This window comes from Ruditapes philippinarum, unplaced genomic scaffold (assembly GCF_026571515.1).
Source record: "Ruditapes philippinarum isolate M1 unplaced genomic scaffold, ASM2657151v2 ctg23977_1_1_1_1, whole genome shotgun sequence".
Taxonomy (NCBI): Eukaryota; Metazoa; Mollusca; class Bivalvia; order Venerida; family Veneridae; genus Ruditapes; species Ruditapes philippinarum.
The window spans coordinates 1-12,017 of NW_026860334.1; the positions used below are offsets into that span (position 1 = coordinate 1).

The 12,017-nt window shown below is 33.1% G+C and overlaps 1 protein-coding gene across 1 annotated transcript; it reads left to right on the forward strand.

Annotated features, from left to right (window-relative positions):
- Nucleotides 1-507: 507 nt before the first annotated feature.
- Nucleotides 508-6,728, forward strand: LOC132759685 (spectrin alpha chain, non-erythrocytic 1-like; the record flags this gene model as incomplete). The annotated part of the gene is made up of 8 exons (XM_060751499.1): nucleotides 508-699; nucleotides 1,226-1,381; nucleotides 1,795-2,012; nucleotides 2,932-3,121; nucleotides 4,091-4,189; nucleotides 4,662-4,844; nucleotides 5,322-5,435; nucleotides 6,581-6,728. Coding segments are annotated over 8 exons (1,224 nt in total), but the record flags the coding sequence as incomplete, so codon positions are not given.
- Nucleotides 6,729-12,017: the final 5,289 nt, after the last annotated feature.

The window sequence follows — 12,017 nt, forward strand, 5'->3', positions numbered from 1 at the left end:
GGCATATTTTGTGAGTCGGTCGCGTTACTGCAAACAAACATTTTTTTTAAGGATGGCCTTGGTTACAGTTGTGTAAGACCACTGACTTCAAATCCTTTACCCCTCATCACTGTTGAATCATTGTTGATATAAATAATGCTTGGGACTGCAGAATATTTTCATGTTCAGAATTTTATCCAGTTAGTTTGCACAAGATGGGTAGAAGTTCTTGTTTATTTGTGCATGAAATATATGCTGAAGATCTTTGGAAGTCTTCCTCAACCAGTAAAGCTAGAATGTAAGATTGTCGGTTTGCCTTGAAACCCAACCAAATTAAAATGACATATATTCTACAATGACATTAGTTTTTCCGTAGTAAAATGAAGAGGAAGAAAAAACTGAACTAGTATATAGAATCATTTTAGTTAGTTTAAGTTTTGTATCGTAAACTAAAATAAAAGACTTGGCTGAATCAAAATAGTATTACTGTGCTAGTATTCAAACTGTTCCACATTCTATTTGTTACAGATCTTGCAGCAGAAGTTTGACGACTTCATGCATGAATTGACGGCAAGTGAGGACCGTGTTAAAACACTTCAAGGTAAAGCTGCGGCAATGATTGAAGCTGATCACTATGAGAAAGATAAGATTGAGAAAAAGAACACTGAAATTACACAGATGTGGGCGGAGCTAAAGGAAGTTACCAATGCTAGACAGGAGGTACATAGTTCATGGTTATTTTCCGAGCATTATTGTAGATGACATGTTTTAAAAGTTTTTGGAAGGTTCCTGGTTGCACGCTAAGATCCTTTCTGTAAAATCAAAATTAACCAATTTATCCTTAGATGTTGAAGAGCCCTTGAATCCCAACAAGAGCATAAAAACAATGAAAAAATCAATAATTTGGAAGAAAAATTCTTTTAAAATAGGGTAAAAATGAAATATTTTCTGAATTTATTATTTACATCTTGCAATAAATTGATAGAACAACTATATGATCTCATAAGATTTATATTGATAATCAAGAAATAGTAAATAATCATTGAAACTTAGATTTATGTGATGTACTTGTCCGATTTTGAATTAGAACAGTCTGTTGTTCATTCAAGTGACCTTAGTGTAAAAATTCTAAAATTAAGGCACCATCAAATATTTGGTCAGATTTTTATCTGGCTTGGCTAAACACTAAAGGTAAGGCATTTTATCTGCTAATGTAAAATTGTTTAAATGAATCTTTTGAATTCAGGCACTCATGGCTGCAAAACAAGTCCATATATATGGACGTGATGCAGACGACACTCTGGAATGGATACAGGAAAAAGAAGGCGTTGTTTCCAGTGATAACTTTGGCCATGACCTTGAAACTGCACAAGCATTAGTTAGCAAACATGAAATCATGGAGGTAATTTATTAGTTTGTGATATTGTTTTTGGATTCAGGTAGATTAGTTTATATTAATAAACAGACTTGTAACACTGTGGATAGAAAATGATATTTCTAACTTTAGCAGAAGTATGTGTAATAAATGTTAGTAATTTTAAGGTCTATTAATTCCAGTGGTTACTATTGCTCAGATTAATTGAATCATTTGTCTTAAACACTTAATGGGTTGCTAGTATGTGGCTAGCCTTTAAAAATTTTATGGCTTTATTCTGGTCTTTGTGTGAAGAATATGCTTTGAAGGGTTATCTGATGTGTTTAAAACTATAAAGTTGCAAAATGATATCAACATAGTGTTTTGAATTTTGATACTTACTTTCCTTAAGAAACAAAGAAATAACTTGTAGTGCAAAATATAAATATTTCAATTCACAGCGTGACCTTGCGGCCATCAGTGAGCAGGTAGAGTCTATCACCAAGGAGGCTGAGAGGTTGATTAGTCAGTTTCCAGATGCCCAGGAGCATATTGCTGCCAAACATGAAGAAATGGTACAGGCCTGGAATATCCTCGTGGAAAAAGCTGCGATGAGGAAAGAGAAACTTAACCAAGCGGAACAATTACAGATGTACTTCAATGACTACAGAGAATTAATGTACGTTTAGGACTGTTTTATAATACGACCAATATTGTCAGTTTTGATTTAAAGAAGTTAATGAGGGTTATCTCCTTTGCTGGTATTCAGAAAGGTTTACGTTCCTTTTTGGCAATAATTATGTTAACTTGGTATTAGAGAGATTTTGTAAAATACTAAAGTCTTAAAATAATTTTGTTTTGTTCAGAATGCATGTCTTATTTTTTTAAAGTTCATTATTATTAGTAGTTACCTTCATCAAATATGAAGACATTTTCAAAGTTGAAAAATTAATTTTCGTTGTTGAGAGATAATTAAGTCTTAAAAAGTGAATGCCTTTAATTTGACTTGCCGTTTAAAGTGCATCAGTTAAAATATTAGAAACAGTCAGTTATATAGACCTTGTAATAGCAGGGTTCGTACAGTCTTAAAAAGTGCTTAAATTTGAGTCTCTTTCTTAAAAAGTGCTTAAAAAGTAAAAAAGTGCTTAAAAGTCCTTGAATTTGATTACTCTCTTAAAAAGTGCTTAAATTAGCTAAAAATGTGCTTGAAAATGTTTGAATCACAGAATGACATAGTTTTGATAAAAATCAACGGTTAACAAAATAAAAAAAAGATCCAATTTAGTATCAAAATCAATGAAATGTTTACTCAAGGTAACAGTAAGTGGATAAATTGCAGTTGTTTTAAACTAATCTGTACCTGATGCACCCTTAGTTGTTCTTCTATATTGTCAGAAAATGTGTATTCAACAAAAAATGGTGAACAAACTATCCATCATAGGTTGAAGATTGCGTCGGTATAGGTGCAACAAATGTACTTGAAAAATGGGAAAACGTGCTTAAGTAGTGCTTAAAAAGTCCTTGAATTTTGGCATTGGATGTCTGTACGAACCCTGAACAGATAATACTTGTGACATCCTTTCTTTGTTTATCAACAGGGCTTGGATCAGTGAGATGAGGGCAGTGATTACAGCCATGGAGTTTCCTCGAGACCTTCAAGGTGCCGAGGCCAGTATGTCACGCTGGAAGGAGCATCGTTCCGAGGTGGATTCGAGAAAAGATGCTGTAAATAGGTTCCTACAGACAGGACAAGTTATGATTGATGAGAAACATTTCCTCAGTGATCAGGTATATGTCATATTTAGAAACAATCAAATCAAAACGATAATATGTTACATTTCATGATTTGTTGCTGTCATCCTCTAAGTATTACAAGCATAGATATCTCTTCCAAGTTTTTCCTCACATTTTGTTACATGGTTACATTTAGTTGTGTGATAGATTTGACAAATGTACACTTTTAACTAGAAATAGTCTAACCTATGCAGAATTTGTATCATTGATCAGTCCTTTGATTTCAGTTTTTACCTTTTCAATGTTAGCTTGTGGGATTTCAATTTCAATGTTATTCAATATACTGGTCGGGGACCATCAACCGGACAATTTTTGAACATTTTTCCATACAGATTTCATCATTTTTAACCTAGAGACCAACAAATTTGACACAGTTTCGCTAGGTTCTTCTCCTAACTAACAAACTAGTTCGTTTATTTCTGATTGTATAAACACTTATATCTGAGGATCGACAAGGAGGGTATCAAAATAACCTAAATTGTATACACTACAGTACCATGTGTCCGGACAGATATGTACATGACATGATTTAATTCAGATAAAAGCTTGGGTGTTTTGATTTTTGATTTTTAACATGATATACAATATTTCAGCAACAAATGCTGAAGTTTTGGATATTCTACTGTTAACTCTGCAAATGGTTATAGCTGGTATATGAGGTCAGGCATTGCTTTCTTGACCCCCCAAATCTCAGTCAACATTCTTGAAATAGACATTAAAATGTTACCATTTACGGAGGTTGAAATAAATTTATTTACTTAATTTTTAAAGAATCATGCACTTATTGTTGATAAAAAAGTGACTGACAACCACTGAACAAAGAAAATACTAAATTAAGCATTTTCGGGGCCGTCCGGTTTTGGTGGTCCCCAACCAGTACCCCTAACATTTGTATGAACCTTAAATTTTTGCTCCAAAAAGAATATGTTTAAAGGACAATAATAAAATTTCTGTCCTTTTTAGATTGAAGCAAAAATTACAGACTTGAATTCTGCATGGAAACTATTACTTTCCACATTAGAGCAGACAAAGGTCTTATGTGAACAGAACTTGGAGGCACAGGTAATGTAAAATATGTTCTACACTATGTTTTTAACTAGACCTGTTGGAAAGAAAGTGTTTGCTTGAAATTTTGTTTGCAATGTTTTGATATTGTCTGCTGTCTAGTGGATTTTTCTGTGTGTCCTACAACCATAATTGTTTGTTGAAATTTTATTTGAGATTCAATCAGTAGGCAGTTTGTGGGATGAAAAATTATAGAAACTCTGGAGAATGATGATTGTACAATTATTGTACAAAGATAAGGTGAATATAACATTTGCCAGGTCAATAAGTATTACTTGGATATTCACAAAATCTTCATACTAGTAATGTTTTATTATATGACCAAAATAAAAATTTCTTTGTTTGATATATATTCAAAAGTGTACTCCATATCCTGTAAAGCCATTAGCGATTGGTTTTTAATAATAGATGACTTAATTTATTTCGTTTTAAGCACTCCTAACAATTGTATATATTTTACAAAATGTAGCAATTGAAACATGAGATGGAACAGCTGGAGGGATGGATGTCAGTAAGAGAGAATCAGACCAAGGACAAGAACTTTGGTGATAACATTACAATAGTAGAGGAGTTGTTGAGACGACAGCAGGACTTTGAGAAAACTGTAGATGCTCAGGAAGAAAAGTTCTCCGCCATCAAGAGGGCTACAATGGTAAGTTTCTAGCACACACTTCAATCTGGCATTTCGTTGAAAAGTGCTTTTTTTCCCTTCACAGGAATTTTTTTGTTGACATTTTGACAGACTTTAGGTACAGTAAGGAAATGAAATAAATTTTTGAACCTGAAAATGGAAATGAGGGTACATGGAGTAAGATATGCAATTGAATTAGATACTGATTTCTACTGGAACATCATGTGATTGAAACACTGAGTTGATATGTTATATTTTATAAGGTGTGAAATAAATGGTGATATCAGACAGTCTGCTCAATTCAGATGAACAAACCCTTCATCTTAAACGGTGTTCTTCCGAAAGTCACCATTTATATAACCTTAACTATTCAGTTTTAACTTAAAATCATTCCTTCTTACGAAAGGTGATGTGAGAGAAAACAATAAGTCAAAGTTGCATTTCTCTTTTCATGTGTTACTTTAAATTGTTATATCAGTATTGCTATTGTATTTACAGTTAGAACAGGGTGTAGAAGACAAGAACAAGAAGTTTAGAGAGGCCGAGGAGGCGAGACGGGAGAAAGACAGACTTGAAGAGATGAGAAGAAAGGAACAAGCTAAGATCATGGATGTAAGTATGATATTGGTCCAGCTATATTGTCAGTACTAATGTATTGATATCATTAATGTCACTTTATCCCGACCTTTCATGTTTTATAGAATGTGTTTAATATAATTTACCAGTTGTTTGTTACTGCCAAATTTGAACTTGGGAAGTTTTGGGATTGCAGGGGAAATTGGTCTTACTGCTCTGGGTTAATGCATTGATTTTAATTTTGCAACAAAAATGGCCAGGGATTGGGGGGGATGTTTGACTTAGCAAATCTGGATTGAGAGTTTTTAGCAGTGTGTTACAATCCCAAAGTGAAACTTCCTGCAATATTTCAGGGTATTAGGATGGTATAACAAATGACTGGTGCATCATTATTATTATTATTATCATCATTATTGTAAGCATGATTTTTGTTGGTAAAGGCTTAAAGATGGTGTTGATAAAATTCTAGGCTTATGGAAGCCTGTGGCTGCTTATTGTTTGAGGGGCATATCAATATCTGATTTTGTCTTGGATAAATCTTTATTTGAGTTGGTGACTGTTTCATTTCCTTGTACATTTACATATCAATGTGATGCTATTAAGTTAAAAGAATAAGTAGTAAGGATCTAAAGAAAAGTCAGATTTCAGATTCAATTGAAGCTTATAGCTTATCGCAGCAAGTGTTAATAACAATTTGTTATGGTAATATTTGTAATATTGATATTAGTTAGTTTATGAATTAATGCGTGTTTATTCATTATTGATCAGGTAGCTGCACTTTGATATAACCCATGTTATAGTGTAACCTTTTTCCAGTGATGCCTTGTGTTAGAAAATGAAAACAAAACAGAAAAGATAGGGAGACTTATTCTGATTTCTTTGAGAGCAGTTGAAATTTTTACCAATTTTGTTTTCTGTGTTCTTAATTGAAAAATATGTTATGAAGTCATAAAATTGCTATTAAAATTTCTATGGTCACTTTGATAAGAATTGTTTTAACCTAATTTTTTTATTAAAAGGTTGCACTTTAACTATAAGATATATAATATTAGTCATCCCAATGAACTGTCTACTGTATTTGCAACTCGTTAAATACAGTAGTCTGTTCATAAGATGTCTTTATGTTATGTTTTGCACAGTAGAATTTAACAATTTATACATAACATGTGTTTTATTTACAGACCCCGCCTGTATGTGTCATAAGTAGAATAGATTACCAGCTCTTGTTTTCATCTTTTACTCTTTGTTTATAATGCTATTAATACTAGAATCTTACAAGAATCCTTCAAACCTATTATGAAAGGGCATTTTTTTCTTCTCCTTTATGTTAAAATTAGAATGGGAAAATCTGTTTACTAATTTTGTAGTATGCCACTTATATCTTTTGAATTTTACCAGTAGTCTATAATTGGTGGGGGAGGGGGGGTAAAACCATAAATTATTTGCAGGGTGGGGGGTATAATTTGACTATGATCACTGAAGCAAAAGGATGTTTATGGTAATTTGAGAGGTGAATTTTTGAAAATATAATACCTACTATTGAGTATAGCAGACTTCACACAGAAAGTAGAAACATTATTATTTTGTGGTTCCATGAAAAACATGGAGGAAAAAAAAAAAAAAAAAAAAAAAATGGATTTTTTTTTATCTCTTGATATAACTTGAGAATATCCAAGTATAAACAGAGACATTTCATATTTTTCTTGCAGAACTGCTGCTTGACTTTCATACTAACAGTGTTTGAACTGTGCTTATATTAACCTTTATTGAGCATTCTTATAGAGCCTGTTTAATTTAAAACTTATTTTTACACAGTGTAATTATATTACGTCTATTTTAATATGCTGTTAAATAATGACACAGCTATGTTGATCTATTATGAACAGAGACTGGCAGAGGTTGTCTCCTTCTTGAATCAACATTTTCTCTTACTATGATGAAACTATCAAAAGAAAAATGTTGTCCTCCTAGCATGATTTTGTAATTGTTTCACCCTTTCATAGAATTCTGTTCCACTACATTGTTTGATAATCGGTTTTATTCAGAACATTTTGATATTGAAATTCACTAAATTAGCAATGGACAGTTTTAAAATCAACCAGATGTTTGAAAAAAAGTATTTTTCCAACATATAAATGAAAGAAAAAAGAGCTAATATATAGAAAAAATGTTCATTTGGTCTCAATTTATGTTAAAGAAGCTAGATTTTAATTTGGAATTGTCTCTTTTGTTAATTTAAGATATTTCAATGGAACAAAAACAGCAAAGAGCATAGTCACGGTCTGTGCAGACTGCAGGCTTGCTTTGTAATGGGGGTACTTAGGTCTGCCTTTATTGAACCTAGTACTATGCATACTATAAACATACTTCTAAAATATTTTTGTCCAAAAGTGATATTTCATCAGTAATGTATAAAAAAACGCTAAATAACACTCTTTTTAGTCCCCTACCGGTTTACCGGAGGGGACTTTAGGTTTACCCTCCGTCCGTCTGTCCGTCCGTCTGTCTGTCAGTCCGTCCGTCCACAAAACTGGATCCCGCGATAACTTGAAAAGTACTGAAAATATTTTTATGAAACTTGGTATATGGATAGATGGCAGTATGGAGATTATGCACGTCTTTTTATTTTCTTCCTATGTTTAAAATTCTGGTTGCTATGGCAACAAATAGGCTGAAAATATGGCAAATTTTACACATAAACTGGATCCAGTGATAACGCAAAAAGTACTGGAAATATTTTTATGAAACTTGACATATGGGTAGATGGCAGTCGTAAGATTATGCACGTCTTTTTCTTTTCTTCCTATTTTGAAAATTCTGGTTGCTATGGCAACAAATAGGCTGAAAATATGGCAATTTTTACACATAAACTGGATCCAGTGATAACGCAAAAAGTACTGGAAATATTTTTATGAAACTTGACGTATGGGTAGATAGCAGTCTTGAGTTTATGCACGTCTTTTTCTTTTCTTCCTATGTTGAAATTCTGGTTGCTATGGCAACACATAGACTGAAAAATATGGCAAATTTTATACACATAAACTGAATCCAGTGATAACTCAAAAAAGTACTGGAAATATTTTTATGAAACTTGACATATGGGTAGATAGCAGTCTTGAGATTATGCATGTTTTATCTGTTTTTCCTATTTTGAAAAAATATCTGTTGCCTTGGCCACAAATAGGCTTAAAACATGGCAAATATCACAATATTTGTGATTAGTCAAAAAGAGCTGAAAATGTTTATGAAATTGCATCTTTAATTCAAGAGTTATCTCCTCTTTAAGAATTTTGCTTTTAAAATGTTATATTTTGGTAACAGGGATGTTTCAAATATTAACTTTAGAGTGTCCTTCAGTCCGTCTGTCTGTCTGTTCATAAAAACTGTTTCCTGTGATCACTTTTAAAGGACTTTTCCAACAAATTTACTTAAAATAGAGAAAAATGGAAACATTAGTGAATGGCCTATGGCCCTTCAGAATGTTGATGGGGTTCTAACCGGTAGGGGACTTATGGATTGCTTGCAATACTATGATAATTGCTTGTTATTCTTATTTCATGTAGATTATAATAGTTGTTGCGTGCTTATAACAAGAGTGATTTGTTGTTGTTGTTGGTGGTGTCATTTTCTGTTTTCATGTTAACAGTAACAACTTTCTTGTTTTCTTTTCCTGAAGATTCATTCTGCAGAGGTATTGTCATAATGCACTTTGTTTCTGTCTACACAGATTATCTCAATGCTAGCTTTATACATTGCTTTATTAAATCAAATGACTTTGTCACTTAGCAAAGGTTTGGTCGTAAAAAAAATGTAAAATAAACCTTATTAATGGATAAAGATTGAATTCACAATCTTATTTTGAAGCAGTTTCAAGATCTGCATGGCAGAACCTATTTTGGTGTACCTTCAATTCACTTGCCCAATTGCATTTTTGAGTGTAAACCCCAATAATCACAGTGAGTTAGTTTTGCAAAGTTTTTGGAGTTTTCTCAGGTGCCTATAGTTTGAAATGATGCACAGAAGGGCACTTTAGATCAGCGGCGTCATGTTAAACAGGAATGTCGCCATATGACCTTTACTGTGACTTTAAATGAACTTCTTGCACTGTTAAGTTTATCATACTGTGTTGCATGTTACACTTCTGTATGCAGAGAATAAAGTGTGCTTTAATCAAATCTTTTTCCATATTAAACTTCCAATTAAATTTTGGTGGGTACAAATTTCAAAAAAGGTACTTTATATGGTGAACGGTACAGCTTGTGTCTTTTAATAGTAAATGCATGGGTACCCAATTATTTGATTTGCGCTAGAATATTAAATCTGTTAGGGTTCGACTAAGATCAGTGACCCTCAGTATGATTGTGTGATGATAAGATTTTTATTTACATGATATATACTAAGTAATTACTAGTATGTCTAGACTTTTGAGAAGCCCTGGATATCTCTACAGTATGTGGGTATGTAATTAAATACTAGATACAGTATGCTCATCATCTAACAAAGTGTTTACACACGTCGAGATCGGTGATGAGAATCAGCCATTAAATTATTAGTATTAGCTAGGGCAGATATACTTAAATGTATGTACTAGGCATGACTCAGTGTACATGTACATTATAGAAGTAAGGCTACCAGTATAATCAGGAGTAAAAACTACCTATTATGGTGCACTTTATAGCATGCTCATAGATTTTTACCTCTCACTTCAAATATTAATTATGAATTTAATTGGAAAAAAGTATTTGATTAAAGCACACTTTATTTCTGCAATACTTAGTATGTGTAACATGCAACACAGTTGTATGAAACTTAACAGTGCGAAAGACATTTTCAGTTATACATAAGATCTACGCATAGAGAGATAACATGGTGATGGCGTGATTATTAGTGAGACAGTATGCCAGGGTCTAGACATATGATTATATGGTCTTATCATTTCGATTACTGTTCTCTGCGAAATAACATTAGATAGGTCGCGCTTCACTTTCTTGTGCGAGTCTAGCTCTACTTCGTGTTCATATATCTGATAGTGATTTATCGAATATGATAATGAAAAGCACGCTGCCATATATAATTATCTAATGCACAATAACATAATCTCTCACTGCTCAATCAGCTATGTGGTGTAGGTGAAATTCCACAAGTCTACAAAAAGTGACATGGTATTGTGGGCATAAGTGATAGGTAAATGTATTTAGTAGAGCAAAGCTAAATACCATAGGCATCTCTGTCATATGCTGTAAGATGTGTCGTTGTAAACTCGAGCTATTCGCACTATGAGATAATGATATGTCTCAGCATCATTTTATACTACTTAATCAGAAATTTATACTCATAATATTAGTAAGGTTCAGATGATATTATTGCATTGTTCCCCTATTTACCGAGCGTTTTGTATAGGTTACGGCGAAGTGGCGTTGTATTCTGGATAGGTTATTCCCGCTGCTTCCGGTCTAGCCGTTGAGATATGTCTCCTGTTGGTCTCTGGCTCCGTGATCTGCTACGAGTGGTTTATTCTTCTAGTTCTAGCTCAGTCTCCGTTCAGTTGCCAGTTCGATCTTCAGACAATCACAGCCACACAAGACACCGCTTGTTACCTCAGATACCAAACATGAAAAACAAACACAATAGCACCAAAACCCTCAAGAAGTAACATTCTCTCTTTCGCCTTAGTCGAACATCAACAACAACGTGCTAATACAAATACTAGGCTCATGTATATATAACATAGTAAAAACAAATAGTCTATTTATGAAAACTCATATGAATGAGTGTAGATTAGAGCTGAGACGAGTACTAGAGACGACTATATAATGGTCACTGTCTTTCCTTCTTCCTGATGTTGAATAAGCTCGGTTCGCTCTCACTGCGCCAACAAGCTCGGTGAAGAGTCATTGGCCAAAGTTTATACACAATAAGTATGCTCCTATGCTGTATTAACTTTCTCTACTTAATAAAAAGTACTAGATTATAGATTATTGGATATGGATGCAATCTTATAAAGTGAGAGATCATCAGGTGAAGTCACGCAAGTTTTGGTTCATGGACTAGAAGGAGACTTAGGACACATCAGATTTCTCCTCGTGTACTTCCTAGAGAAGGAATTTTGTGTTGCTACTGGCAACAAATAGCCTGAATTTCCAGATTCTGATTTAAATTTTTCAGCTTTTTCACTATTTGTTCTTTATTTCTTAAGGTGTTTTAACTTCAACTTTAATAAGTTCTGGTCATCAACCACAATCATATGTGACAAGGTTAATACATCTATGCACACAATATCAGTATTACCTCCCTTGAACTTAGATTTTTTAGGGGAAAAATGTTGTCTTTTTTAAATAACTTCTTATTTCCTAATGTATCTACTATCAAACTTCCACTATATATGTTTCTTATTATCAATTCACATTTTTGAGAAGGTTAAATACTCTAGCAAGACTATTTCCAGAATTAATGTCCCCCTTGAACTTAGATTTTTTTCGAGAAAACTGGGTATTTTCCTCCAATCTTCTTCATTCCTTATAGGATTTCCTTTAAAATCAACACATCGTAATAATCATGACAAGGTTGTATAAACCATAATTTCTACTAAGGCATGGAAACTTAACACATACTTGATAT